Here is a 15,034-nt window from a genome sequence, read left to right on the forward strand (position 1 = left end):
TGATTTTAGGCCAATAGCAGCAGGAAAAAATGTGTAGCCTTACTAAAGCTAAACTAGTACAGATATCAAAATTAGGGACAAACTATGCTAACATTACCAAGCTAGCACAAACGTTATGTAAGACCCACATGTGACAGAGCTAATTTTACAGATTTTACAACCTCAAACATCAGACTGTGGTTGCTAATAAGCTAACAAGTCTTAGCCAGAGAGCAAATGTTACCTAGCTAACATGTTTTCTTGCTAGTAAACTGAACTTTTGGGGTAATCATGGAAAGAAACAGCAAGGGAAAACTGCCAGACTATAGCCGGGTAAAAGTAGCTAGTAGCTAGCAAGCTAATGATGATCTTTGGGAACCTTTCGCAAACAAAGTAATTTTTGACAGTTCAAAGGTGTTTAAAAAACAAACACACTACATTATAGTTTATGAGCTGTCATTATTACAAAGGCTAACAAAGTAGGCAACGACATGTTAGCTTGCTGGTTACAAGTACCTGATGGTCGTAGTTAAAGAACACTTGTGGAGTAGGTTGCGGATGAGTTGAACCTAACTTAGGATAGACTTGACGCAGAGGGAACTGCTTGCCGAGCTCAATCAAAAAGAAGAACATGAAGCAAAAGCAACTAAATTTACAAGTAACCTAATAAACTAGACAGCAATCCATCCTGTAGTGTGACAGTACAGGTGGAGTGAGTGGGTGAAAGCACAGTCTCAGTTATGTATTTGTAAATATGGTCATTTTGGATAGCTTGTGCAAATTGTTATCGCCCTGACTGTAGAAAATCAATGATGATGTAAGAAAAAGCTCATATCTGGAGAAGAGGAAATATTTGAATTTCTGTTGAACTGCAGCTGAGAGAGCGGCAGGAGCGACTGCAGAGGTTCTTTAACTGAGCTAAACAACTGTTCACAGCCTCTGAAAATCACCAGCAGAGCCTGTAAATCCCCGCAGAGCAGACCGAGTCCCTCCAGCTGTTGTCATCGTCTCCAGATGGCAGAAACAAAAAGAGAAAGAGAAAGGAGGAGACAGCCGGTGATGAAATGCGATGCAACTCTGGGCTGTTCCCATCTGGGCTCTGACTTTGTGAACCTGGCAGTCCAGACGAGGAGATGTGGAGGATTCAGAGGGAAGCTGCAGGTATCTCCGTGTTTGTCTCCTTCATAAACTGCGCGTTTAAGCCTCTGCATACCGACAGCGGACATCTTTGTTCAAATATAAGAACAGTGTTAAAATATCTCTCATTAATTTGTAATTTAATCTCAAAATAAACCTCAGCCATCCATCTGGTCTTTGTGATTATTGTCAAGAACAAGACAACCAGCTAGAACAGAGAGCCCTTAAATAATTGAAAAGCTGGAATAAAGAATTTACAGGAATATGTTGGAAGCAGTATGGAGGCCATTTTCCAAGAGGAAAATATTCTTATTTTACTTTATGATATATAGAGTTGGATGTCTTGAATTTTGGACTCTCTAGCAATCAGCAGTAGCGAGACTATCCGGCGGAAAGAGCTGTCCTCCATTAAGGAAGACACCATCGTGTTTTTTTAACAGGTGCACATAATGGACGACAGAGCCACAAAGTTTGCATCAGGAGAAGGTCGGGATGACAGCTGGATCAAGAAACCATCAGACTTTGAAACGAGACATCTGTTTCCTGTGTCGGACCTACAGTCAGCACTCAACCATAAAATGATCATAGTCACCATGACAACAAAGTTCCCCGTCACTTCAATGATGTTAGAAGATGTTTGTTATGAAGGTCACGGTGTCATTTGGCAATTACAGAGTCATACATTCCTGCTGTGACTCGGCCTGGAGACATGACTGTTTGTGTCAATCAGTCGCGGCTTGCCATCTTTCTGGTAGTTGCTACAGGCCAACTTTTATGAACAAGAACATTTAGAACATGTCATATTCCCTCAAGGAAACATCAAAAAGACCGGACAAACCTTTCTTCTGCATCACAGCTCCACCTAGGTCACAAGGAATTAAAGGCGCAGGAATGGTAAGACGCACCATGCAGGATAAAGCAATTGATTGTTGCACCATTCGCCCATTCTTGTCCCGACCTGACGCCCTAAATCTTTCAGGTTGGGTTTTCATTTAGCGGACACGACACAAACTAAATCAAAACATTTTGGTACCCGTCTGAACCATCACTTCTTCAGATCAAAACATGTCAGCTCTTCTCAACAGTGATTTATAACAATTCGGAAAGTCCGCTCATAAAACACGTCCTTGGACAAATATCAGATGTTAATGACTTGGAGGATGATGAGTGTCTTACCGTCTACGCAGGCCGGTCTGGCTCGTGTCGTCCCGGCGATCTGTCCCTTCCTGCAGGCGCAGCGGGCCGTCTGTCGGGCGATGGTCCTCCTTGGCTGGCTGCTGTCCCGGTCCAGAGTGACGATCTCACAGGTCCCCGCCGCCAGCTGACCTGAGGAGAGAGCAGAAATTTTACATTAGTTTCACCTGTTGTCAAGTTTTACAGTCATTTTGTAAATCACTGTACTTTTTGTTTTAGATCTTTTTAGATTTTTTTCTGTTAAGCAACGTTCCAATGGTTCCAACTGAAGAGGCACAAATAGAGCAGAGCTTTTAATCGGGCTGGTTCACCAAGCGATGCAGAATGAGCGTCCTGACGCTTTAACTCCAACTGACTACTGGTGCTAACGAGCTATCAGCTGTTAGCTAGAGAGCAGTACAACTCGTCCAACAACGTTTAAGTCTCTTTGGATGAAGGACAATATTTCAGGGCTTCTCTTGCCAGCAGAGGTCCATGGATAACTGATGGCCAGATATCCAGGCCAAGACTTCCTCTTCTGTCTGCTGGTAGATGTGTAGATATCTGTTTATAGACTCTGATTTAAAGCTTAATTGTTGTCAGATAATGGCAAAGTGTTTCACCTCTTTTGCTCTCAAAATTGACCTGATGTTCCTGAATGTAAGGCAACTCAAACATCCATCTGTCATCTATACCGCTTATCCTGTTGTCATTGGGCATGTCTTACACCTGGACTGATCGGCAGCCAATCACAGGGCTGACACACAGAGACAGACAACCTGTCACGCTCACCTTCACACCTATGTGCAACTTTAAAGTCACCAACGAACCTAACGAGCATGTCTTTGGACTGTGGGAGGAAGCCGGAGTACCCGAAGGGAACCCATGCATGCACGGGGAGAACATGCAGACTCCACACAGAAAGGCCCGCTACGTCTGAACCGGGATTCGAACCAGGAACCTGTGAGGCGACAGGTCACTATTACTGAAACAGAAACCAGAATGCTTCTAAATACCTACAGAGTCTGCGCGTGTATCTGTTTACAGAGATTAGCCGGAGAGTCGTGAGCCTGCTGGTTCCAAACAATTGGAGGGAGGATAAAGGAAGCGCTAACTTTTCTGTGAAATAGGTCGCAGATGTGTTCAGCCAAGCTTGGCATGACGACTGAAAGCAGGGGATTTTGTGTCTCCATCAAATGTGTGTCTGAATAACATATTGTGACCTAATAATGTGGAAACCGATCCACCCGATCGTCTGACAATAGAGCCAGGAAGGAGCTCAAACTGGTTCAAAGAACTGGATAAAGTTGTCCCACTGATTCGGTGAAAATACGGTCCCTGTAACGAGTTGTTGGTTCTGATCATTCTGGATCATTTCTCCTAATTTCAACCATCCCGACTAAAAGAAATCTGATATCTGATAGAAGGAGAAAATGATGAAGATCTATTAAACAGAGAAAGCATCAGGAGAGACGGCAGAGGCTCTTTAACCTCCGCTCAACAACCCTGCACAGAGTCTGAAAACATGCCTGACCTCCCTGTTCTGCAGTTTGCAGGAGCCTCAGTTTAGAGAGTCAAAAATAGATGCGGAGCTTTTGAGTTTGTGCTTGTTAAAAGTGCAGGTCAAACCGGCTGCTTCTCGGAGTGATGCAAAAGCAGCCGCTTAGTGTGAAACCGCTGAGAGGTCAAAACCTACACGGCGCTGTTGTGCAACACCCAAACAGCGGAACAGACGAGCGGATGTTTCGCTAACAGTTCTCGGTCTATTTCTATACAAGGTTACCTCCCAGTGTCACCTGCATGTGGTACCTGTGTTTAAGAGCGCTAATAGTGAACTTCTCTCCTCTGTAGCTGGATTATACATCCAGAAGTAAAAATAGCCCCAGCACTCATTATTAATAGCAGCGGTGCATGCAAAGGTCTGTGGATCAGATGTTCAGATAGGAGTTCACCTGTATCACACAGGGAGTCATTAATAATGAGGAGCTCTGCGACTATATAAGATCCCACCTGTAGGAGAGAGCCTCTGGTCGCCCTCTTGTGTTACTGAGTCATGCTTCTGCTGGATTCATTTTTAAATACCGGACTGTTTTCTCAGCAACAAGCGTGTAGAAAAGGCTGCAAAGTGACAAGTGTGTTGATAATTATCATTAAGTGCCTTTAATTATGTGGGGTCTTTTGTTTTGATGCACTGTTGGTTATTGGTGTATATCGTTAAGATCACACGATTGGGAGCGTACCCACAGGCTCGCTGTATTCAGTGATGTGTGCGTAAATGCATAAGAAGACCACACACGCACACGCGCACACACACACACACACACACACACACACACACACACACACACACACACACACACATACACACGTTATCTTGTATTGCAACTGGATTACCTGTAAGCCTGTCACTACTACGGAGGAAATAAAGCAACATCAACCATCGCTCGCCTCTTCAATACACACTCTTGAGCTTTGGCCTTAAGTGGTGTTCTGGCCGACACACTGACTTGAATCTAGTGATAAACCCCAACTAGCACCCGGATCAAGCGGTTTCCTATTATCTCCACGACGAAGCGAGTAAAAATATTGCTTTTATATTAATGAGGAAGCATCTTTTTTATCACAACAGAGAAAGTGCAGATGTTTAGAGGGACACGGTTTATTCTCACAGCTGACAGATGGAGGTAAAGTATATTTCTTCTGTTTCATTCTGACTCAATAATTTCGGCCATGTCCACACGTACACGAGTATTATTGAAAACAGAGTTTTTGCCTCCTTCGTTTCCAAAAAAAAATCCCGTCCACACAAGCACGGTTATAAAAAATCCCCGTCCAAACGAAACAAACGAACACAACAGAAACGCTGTAATGAGAACGCCACACCAACAGGCGGCGATATAACTCGGTCATGCAAAGAAGAGGAAGCTGCGTTCTGAAAAATACTCCTGTACGTGTGGACATGGCCTAACGCCGGGGACACACCGGACGTGGAAGCGCCGCGAATAGCTGCGAAGCGGAGCCAGTTTCCTTCCGGCGCCCATGTTAACCGATTGTGTCGTTCACCCCAGACCTCCGCTGCCCTGCCACGATCGTTTCGGCGCCTGGTCTATTTTTTGTGCGAGCCGCGAGCGATCGTGTCAATCCTGGCAGGAAGTCACTCGTGAAACAACGAGAGAATCCGGTCAATTTTCAAAATTAAAACAATTTTCAAAATAAAACACCGCGATTGACAAATGCGATGTTACATTTGTGTGCTTTTATATATTTGTCAGTATCTAACAGAGCGCGAGAGAGATGAAGATACACGCACGCACACAGGAGCAGAGGCGCTTGTTGACCGGCGCGGAGAAATGCGCGTCTGGTGTGAACAGTAGTGCTCCGGCTCGCGCACGATTTTTGTTGTGCAGCGCTTCCTCGTCCGGTGTGTCCCCGGCGTAAGATTCACTTCAGTTATTTTCCGTGGTTCATACTGAGTTTGGGTGAATAAGACTCCGGCTGGCACCTCAAAGTCAACAATGCAGACCTTTGCATTTTGTTTGATTCAGCTGCATCAGTGTACACAGAGACTCAGAAGGACCAATCAGAGTTCATTATGAAGGGACTGGTGGAAGCAGATGTACTTTATTAATACCTGAGGGGGAAAAAAACAATGTTTTCACTGTGTAATTACAACATGCTACACACACCCACATGCACAAACAGGGCCCTGTGGACATGTATTATTGCAGAGGTGTCAGAGCGCGGGGGCTGCACATGGACATGTGCCCGAGCAGTTGGGGATACTGTGCCTTGCTCCAGGGCAGAATCAGAGTTCTCTTCTTCTTCTTCTTGAAAACAATCAAACTCTCACTTATTAAAAGCAGTAAAACATTCATTAAAGCAGCTTCATGTTAGAAATCAGTCTCATTCGCTCCCAGGCGTCAGGAGTGCGTCATTCATAAGGTTTTAAAGGGAATCAAATAATCTGTAAAGGTCTCCTTATCTCCCCAAAACAAATTAAATCTGGTTTGAACACTGAATAAAAATCTGCATCTCTCCGGTGGTCTTTAGCAGGGCGTCGGGGGTTTCTGGCTCAGCTGCGCGAACTTGAGCTCAACTTTGTGGTTAAACATTATCGTTAAAAGCTACAGTAACATGACATAAGAATTATTAAGCTGTAAGGTTTTAAAGAGGGGGTAATATGCTGTTTCACATTTTAAAACACATATATAATGTTACAATGTTGGATGTTCAGACTGAACGTGGGTGAAGTTTCAGATCTGTAGGTCAAAGTATGTTGGAGTAATCCCCAGGCATCTCGGCTCAGTCTGCAGGCTGCTGTGAACGCCGGGTTTCTCTACATGCTCAGTGCTGCTGCACACGGGACAAGAGGAGAGAGAGCAACTCGTAGCTGTGGGCAGAGGAGCCGTGAACTGCGATTACTCTGAGCAGCAAACATGGGAATGAATTACAATGTAATATATTTCACTGGTCTGTCACTTTTTAGAAAGAAAGGGTCTGAAAAGTCGCTGAATCTAGCGAGAAAGTCGTTAAGTTGGCAACACTGGAGGAGGGGACGCACTGAGCTGCCGGACACACCCACCCCCTCTCGGCCCCCTCTCGGCCCCCTCTCAGCCCCCTCTCAGCCCCCTCTCAGCCGCTTGCCCACTTTGAGCATTTTTCCAAATCATGCAGTGGGTGGAGTTATGGTCAGCCCTGTGGGTGAAGGACCTCTTTAAACTGCCGATAACAGGCACATTACACTCCTCTGAAACGTCCTCGAAGACCTTTAATACTTCCTCAGTGACCTCTAAAACAACTTCAGGGACATCTTTAATCTTCTCAAGGAACTTTAAAACCCCCACCAGGACGTCTCGAGGACCCTTGGATGCTTTCAGGAGCTCCGTTGTCCCCGAGGCCGACCTAAAACCTCCAAGCAAACAACAGAATCTGACAGATGTTGATGTTTCACTGGATAAGTGAAAACTTCTGTTGCTCCCCCTCTTAAGAAAAGACCGGACCTACAAGAACCAGGAGCTCAGAGTTATGGAGAAAGATGGAGGTCGGTGTTCAGCAGCAACTCATTTAAGACGAGTCTTAACGAGTAGCACAAACTACTCAGAGAACTCAGCAGCCGCTCTGAGACATTTATAAACAATATATATTGTTTGTTTAAAAGCTGTGAAAGACCAAAAGCAAATACATAAAACTATAAAACTATCTTTCTGTTTTTAGTGAAGACACATATATCTGTGAGTTTATGTTGTTATTTTACCTTTTTCTGCACGCTGCCCTCCTTCAACTGTTTAATAAAAATCTATTCTGTCACGTCTGCAGCTGTTTGAAGTCCAGACAGTCGGGGTGAGGAGCTTCAGCTGTCAGCGGGAAACACGACGCAGCAGCAGCAGCGCTCAGGAGCGGAGAGGTTTTGATGTGGCGAGCAGCGTTCGCTGTCAGCAGCGTCTTTGTGAAACACGAATGAAGGCACGGCGCTGTTGTTTCTATCGGCTCAGAGACGCCGCTGCTGTCCGTCACGCGAGTTATCGTTCAGGAGGATTAATGTCTGTCTCCACACAACACACAGGCGGCTCCACTTCTGCAGGAAATGACATCATCACAACAATGAATAAAAGCATCGTATAAAACACGTCTTTATGGACACAAATACTTCCAATGGACGTGGACTTAAGTCAGACTCAGATTGAAGTTTGGTCTTCAAACACTAACAGTGCTCAGATCTGCGTGTTGAGACTCTGCAGTTTTAATGAAGCTCATAATTACATCTGACAGGCTGCATTAGCCCGACTGCTGCTTTCTGTCTGATGTGTTCTCCCCATCCTGTTAGCCTCCAGGCTACATGGAAGCTAATAAACTCTCTGTCTGAGAGCCGCTGTGATGAGAGTTATCACCTCCTCCTCCTCCTCTCTGTCTGAACCCAGACTCAGACCTCTGTGAGCTCTGTAGGAGCAGCAGTCTATGTAGCTTCATGTTAAAGGGGTCAAAGGTCACAGTCTGACAGCTAATGATATGACACACAGAGGAGAGGACGCTTTAACCTTCATTCCTCTGTGTGTGGTCGTATCTGATGCAAAGGTCAAAGGTCAGAGGAGGGAAGCTCTCACATGAAACCACAGAGGAGTGAGGGAGACTCTGAGGAGGAAAAATCTACATTAAACTCGGAGACTCAGACGAGGCCGGACCTCCTTTTGCATCAAGGAGAACCGTTTTTGTTATCTGCCAAATGTTCACTGAAAATGTCTGTTGATCACACTGTATGTCTGGATAACCCAAAGCTAAAGGTCGCGGCTCAGGGACGGTGATGTTCTCTGTTAAAAATCTAAATAAGACATGCACTCTGCCCCTGACATTTTCCAGAGTTGCCCTTTCACGCATGTCCCTCACAACGGGAGATTTTCCCCGTCGAAGGGAGGGCAGGTCTCATGAGGCAGGAAGTACACGCAGTCCGGCGAACGATGTCAGCGTCAGCCTGAAGCCTGAACCTCTTGAATCTTTGCTTTCGTCTTGTTAACGATCCTTCTTCTTCAACCTCGGATGTTTCTCATCATCCTGTTGTGCGTCGCTCTTCTGGTTTCACACCGGTCACATGATATAAATGTCATCGCTTCGCCCACTTGTCGCGGTGAATGTTCCTGCTGCGTTCACACACCGGCTCACCCCGACTTCTTGCAGACATTTAACCAGGAGGCTGCAGGAAAAGTCTGCAGAACGTCGGCTGTTTGCGTTCACATGTGCAGCCCACCCGGACAATGTTAACAAATATTTAGGGTCTCTTATGCATGGGGACACATCTCGCTGTTTCTCCTGTCAATAATAAACCTGTTACACTTAGCGCCCCCTACAGGTTGTTTTGACTGGATTTGCATGTGTTTTCTGGATTTGCAGCGTGTTTGATGTTAATGTATTTGTTTCGTCCCTTTGCAGCACGTTTCTGTAATCGTATTTGTTTTGGACTTTTGCATGTGTTTCTGAATTTGCAGGCTGTTTCTTCTGATGGAAACCGATCGGGCCGTTGCAGCGCGATTGCACTCGTGAGTTTTCAGGAAGAGTTGAAACTTAAATCAATCTATCAGCAGGAGCTTCAGCTGAACAGCTGCGGTGCATTTTTTAAACATCACAGGTCGACTTTTCTGTTCCAGTGATCTTGAACCCTCGGAGCGTTTGGGATCGAGAAGCCCCGGAGCTTTCTGCGGTAATTGGGAGTCAGTCTGTTTGTAGATGACGTCAGAGACGCTGCTCGCTAACAGACATCCCATGATAACCGGAGAGAGCGGCAGTGGCAGGTTTCTGTTTCCTCGTTAGGCGCAGCTCATCATCGGCCCTCTTTAGCTCTCCATCTGTTGTGGCTCACAATGATGAGAAAGTTATTGTTTCTCATCTCTGACAGACTGAGCAGATGATGCTGCGAGAGGACAACAGAGCGCTCGCTGTAAACACGATTAAAGGGAACTTTTTGTAATTGTTGGACGTCTTTAATGATTTAAAAAGCTGCGTCCAGTTTAGTTTTAGAGGAGATTTATCTGTACTTTAAATCTGTTTAATTGCTTCAAACCCTTTTTATAATACGAGCACGAAACAGGTTTTCAGACCGACTCTGCAGCTTCCTTCTTTCTGCTCGGAGCTTTTAGCTGAAGGTCGTCTTATTCTCCCCTGATGAAAAAACAAACACAATCCCTCCTCTGTCGTGACAGGAGTGGATGCTGTGACCCTGTAACATCCTAAAAAAGGAGCTGCTCTGACTCCAGATTAGCAGCTCATCAGGTGGAGTACGCACACAGTAAACACCTCCTACAAAGAAAATAACCATACGGACATATGTAAAGATCGTTAGGTCAGAACAGGTGGCATGAGTCTGGCATAATTTTGACGCCCACGATGGAGTCTTTTTTTCCGCCCTGTTTCCAGCTTGCACCACAAAACGACATCTATAGTAGTCATGCTAACTCCATCTACTCAGCCATGACTTACTCTGCATTTTCCCTTCTTTGTTTTCTGGTGCAAAATGCAGACAAACAAGAATATCTCCTACATCTTCATGTTTTTTCTTCAGCCTCCATTTGTTGATCCCTTGATTTCAAACATAGTCCCCAAATGAAGACTGTGAGAAGCAGCTGAAATGTTATCAAGGCTCCTCAGATTGAGAATAGACTCTTTACGGCTCTGTTGCTTGTTTAGTTCTTTAACTCCCACATGAATCAACCTTTAAGGTCAGCTGTTTTTTACCCACGCATCATCGGAAAAAATCAGACACATCCTGTCTGAAAACGAAGCAGAGAAACTTGTTACTTCTTAGCTGGATTACTGCAACTCTGTTCTATCAGGCGCATTCAGCAAGCTGTCAGTGCCAGTCCAAAATGCTGCTTCAAGTGTCCTGACAGCAAAAGAGATCACATCTCTCCCGTCTTAGCTTCTCTGCTTCCTGTGAAATCTAGAGTAGGTGTTACTGGTCAGGCACCATCACATCTTAAAGAGCTCATAGTGCCATATTACACCTGTAGAACACTGTGCTCCCGGGATGCAGGCCTGCTTGTGGTACCTAAAGTCTCAAAGACGACCTGTCTCCACTTTTTTTTCAACGGCAGAGCCCACAATCTCAATTTCAGAGCGCTTCTCACCGGCGCTCCCTGTTGCTAGGTTGCGAAAGTTGTCTGGCAGCATTTCTGCTCCCCTCTGTAGTGACCGTTAAGTCTGTTTTAAATCACTATGCTGAATATTTGCTTTTATTCAAGGAAATTATACAAAGAAAACAATGAAAGGAGTCGTGTCCTGGCGTCAGCAGCAGATCTACACCTGGAAATGTATCCTCGAAAAAACGAAAGGATTAGCTTCTCCTCCGCCGTCGTTGTTGTTGACAAAGTTGATATCAGAAGTCCTGCCGCTTCTTGATTTTGATGAGCCGGACAAGCGCGGCGGTGTTCCAAAAGTTAAACTATTTCCAACTGATAGCGCTAAGAGCACAGCGACACAGAACAGCTGATGCCGAGGGCGTTTTAGCGCGGAGGACACTGAGCGCTGAACTGCATTGCTTTTGAAGACAAAATAGGTGCTGCCATCGCCGTTAGTGGACGCAGGCCCTCAGTTATCAGCCCCTCTTCTACTAGTTCAGGTCCGCGAGGCATTGACCCTCGAGTTGGCTTAAAACCTTCCTTTTTGGTAGCGCTTCGGACGGGCTCAGGCTTGGACCAGCTCATAGTTATGCTGCAGGCTTAGACTGCCCCTGCCTCTCCTCTCTCTGTCTGCATGTCCCATTAATGAAACGTTGCATCTTCTCGTGTGCTTTCTTGTTTCACAGGAAAATAACTCTTCCCTCCATCGTAATGTTCGTCTACTCTCTAAAAACGCCCACCTGCAGGACATTCTTTATTATGGTCGTAAAGAAAATCCACCATACAGATAATGTCTAATTTACTTTTTATATCTTGTACATAAACGTGCTGCGATGACTTCCTGCCTGCAGGGATCCATTTCCTCCCTCTGATCTCTGCAGTTAAACTTTTACACGTTTATTTGACTTTGTGATTCGGCAGCAGAAGCCTTTCACAGCGTCTGCCTCACGTTACTGCAGAATAATGAAATTACAGCACGATGTTTGGACTTCAGCTCCTTCAATCACAGCTGACATGTAATCTATTCATGAACAAGAGGAACCGAGGTAAACTGACATCTGCTTGATATGAGCGTTTATTACCCGTCTTTTTTTTAATTCCCGGCAAATTGAAAATAAGAACAACAATCACAGGAAAGCCGGAGTCGCCGTGTTTGTCCTGAGAGTGAGAGCAGAGGAATAGTGATGAGGCTGAAATTGGTTTGGACGTGACGCCGAGGCTGTTTGCTGATCCTCCTGATGACGGCTAATGAGTCTCTGCAGCCGGAGACGATTCCAGAATCCAACATGAGGCCGGACACGAAGTCTGTGAAGCTGTTTGGAAACAAAAGCAGCAGAGGACTTTAACACGAGTCAAGGTTGTGACTGTTGGGTGTGTTTAACAGGATTACCGAGAGCAGCTTTCAGACAGCAAGTAGCACCGAAACAGAGAGATCAAAGATAGACTTCCTCTCGTCCTCGGGCCCGCGACCTGGAAATCAATAAAGGTCGGCCATCATCCAGATTCTTAGACGAGCTGGTTACTGTTGGAAGGCCCGCTCCCGAACACGTGGGGTACATTTCACTTCCATGTCTCAACGACCTACACAAAAAAGTTATTCAAGCAGGGAGCAATTTGAGGTGGTTTTCATCCCCTACCCTGCTCTGAACCCGAGCCGCCATTTTGAGCTGCTACTTCCTCCTGCCACCTTCCAAGTTGAGCCTGCGCTTCCCACTTCCAGTTTCCAACTTCCAAGTTGAGCCTGCCCTTCCCACTTCCAGTTTCCAACTTCCAAGAAGCTCTGGTGGAGGATAAAATCTGAAGACATGGATTTTGTTGTTGGTGATGGTCGTAGGAGGAGAACAGCGGGATGCAAAGCCTGCAGCGAGATTAAACTTCAACAGATCCACCACGACTTCATCTGTCACTACAAAACCGAAGCACTGAGGAGGCTCGTGAATAACTGACTTGACGTAAAGAGACTTGACTCTTTGCACTAACTTGAGACCTGTGTGACTTTCTCTCCTCTCTGATGATCTTTAAACCGGAGCAGCCGTTATCAGGCGTGCAAACTGTTGCTTACACATCATGTGACAGTCGGGACGTTCATGTGCTTCATGAGTCACCGTCGTCCCTTCAACATGATGCTCGAGTGAGCGACGCGATGACCTGATTAGGGAGTAAAACTTAATCTCATCATCTCTCTCTCACGTCTCCGTCGGGGAGGAACGAAGGCGAGAGGAAGGGATGAGAGTGAGGAGCTGAATGAGAGCATCGTGTGTAAAAACGATCGTACAATACAGAATATTTAAGAGTGCAGAGACGGAATCATGTATTCATCATAAGGACCCCTCATGATGGAGATGTGTGAGAACGAGCCGACTAAACTCTGCTTCAGTCTTAACTTCAGTCTTAACTCTGTAAGGAGGTTAATGAGAGACAAACATTATTATCAAGAGGAGATTGAGACAAAAGCTCTAAAACAAGAGTCATCAAACAGACACGCGTGTAAAACTGCTCATGGGTCTCAGACACAGAAAATACAAGTCTGTTTTCTCCGTGGATCTGAAGCAGAAGCAGGTTGGCGGCTTCTTTCATGCAGATGTGTCAGATAATCAGTTCTGCTGCAGAAAGATGAAAATCATAAAATCCAGCAGCTGCTCATTGAAATTCAACAGTCGGAGCTCAAACGCAGTCAGCTGTGCAGGTTCAGGCCTCCTGAGAAGCTGCACGGGCTCTTATTTTGAAGGGGTCTGTCAGTGTCAGCGCTGATTTGAAATGTCTGTCCTGGACTTTTTAAGGTTTTTAAATAGAGGAGAGGTGGAGCGTTTTTTTCAGATTTCTTTATTTAAATAGAAATTATGCAAGAATTTGTACCTTTTTGTGATTTCCCTGCAGTTCTAAAGGCTAGTCAAACATTTACTCTTGTTCGGCTTACGCTCTGTTACTTTTCTTTTCTTCCTCCCCGTCAACCTCCTCTTTTGTCTCTTCACCTCAGCTGTGACGTCCGTGCTGAGAATACAGAGCAAAAAGCGGTAAAGGTGGACGTTTTGCTACCAGAGTTTACTGCCTGAGAGCCGAGTTGGAAAGTGTAACCCCTCGATCCCACAGGATCCGTCTGCGCCACGTTTCTGATCCGTCAACGGCGCGAGCCCTCGCCCACAGGAAGCGTGTCTGGTCCGCAGCGCAGCGGAGCGCTGGCCCAAGCGGCTGGATTTGCGAGATCACAAGGCCGCAGGAGAACTACATTAACACGCGAGAACTGAGAAATCACGCGATAACATCAATGCTAACAGAGCAAAACACAAACTACAGTTCAGTTTGCACCTCCGAGGTTGATCATCTGCTTATTTGGAAACCATTCTGTGATTTTTGTGCTTCTACCACGGCTGAGTACACTACTTAATTAAAAGTGTTCTTTTTTCGAGATTTCAGTGTGTTGATCTTAAAATAAACGGGAAAAAACGGGAGTCTGTACCGGTCTGAACATGGACTTCAATGGGCGTGATCGACTCCGCAGGTCGCGGCGCACACGGAGCGTGGCGGAGACAGATCCTGTGGAATCGAGGGGTTACACAGATCTTTGAAGAGGTCACACCTGTGAAACCAAAGTTACATATTGCAGGAACAGACATTAAGGAATGAAAGAGGAACCATTCTTTGTGACCTAAATATGACAGCATCAGAGTAACGGATACTTTAAGAGGATTTACAGAAAAGTCTGTTAATAAAAGTCTTTTTAGAGATCAAAAAGATGAAACTGATTTTTTCCAGGCCCTGCTGTACACGTGACCTTACAGAGAAACACAGAGCTCTTTTGTCCTGAGAACAAACGAAGGTCCCTGCTGGAGGAAAAGTTTAAAGGTCAGCACTAATGCGTTTCCATTAAACAATCTCCTTGAGTGTTTAGCACCGTTTAAGAAATAATCACCGTCCTAACAGGCCTGAAAACACGTAACAAGATGACCGTTCACGTACACGGGGAGTGTGTGATGCAGTGGAAAGGGGACCAACAAGAGGCGCAGGTTTAGCTCAGCGGTCAGAAAGAGCACTCGACGCAGCGGCTCGGGCTCGTCATCCCCCCTCTCCTCACACATTTCCAACACTAGCCACTTTCCTGTCAAATAAAGGCAAAGGCCAACATCCAACAATTAAGGCTTTGC

The 15,034-nt window shown here is 45.6% G+C and overlaps 1 protein-coding gene across 1 annotated transcript in view; it reads right to left on the bottom strand.

Moving 5' to 3' along the window:
• LOC138612630 (chemokine-like protein TAFA-5) overlaps positions 1–15,034 on the bottom strand; it is a 50,498-nt gene that overhangs the window by 27,534 nt on the left and 7,930 nt on the right. Inside the window, exon 2 of the mRNA XM_069685993.1 lies at positions 2,293–2,442. Within this exon, the coding sequence (XP_069542094.1) occupies positions 2,293–2,442 (150 nt within the window). The remainder of the gene's footprint in view (positions 1–2,292; positions 2,443–15,034) is intronic.

Source organism: Semicossyphus pulcher, unplaced genomic scaffold (assembly GCF_022749685.1).
Source record: "Semicossyphus pulcher isolate SPU_LCO1_2020_fin unplaced genomic scaffold, fSemPul1.0.p SCAF_8, whole genome shotgun sequence".
NCBI lineage: Eukaryota > Metazoa > Chordata > Actinopteri > Labriformes > Labridae > Semicossyphus > Semicossyphus pulcher.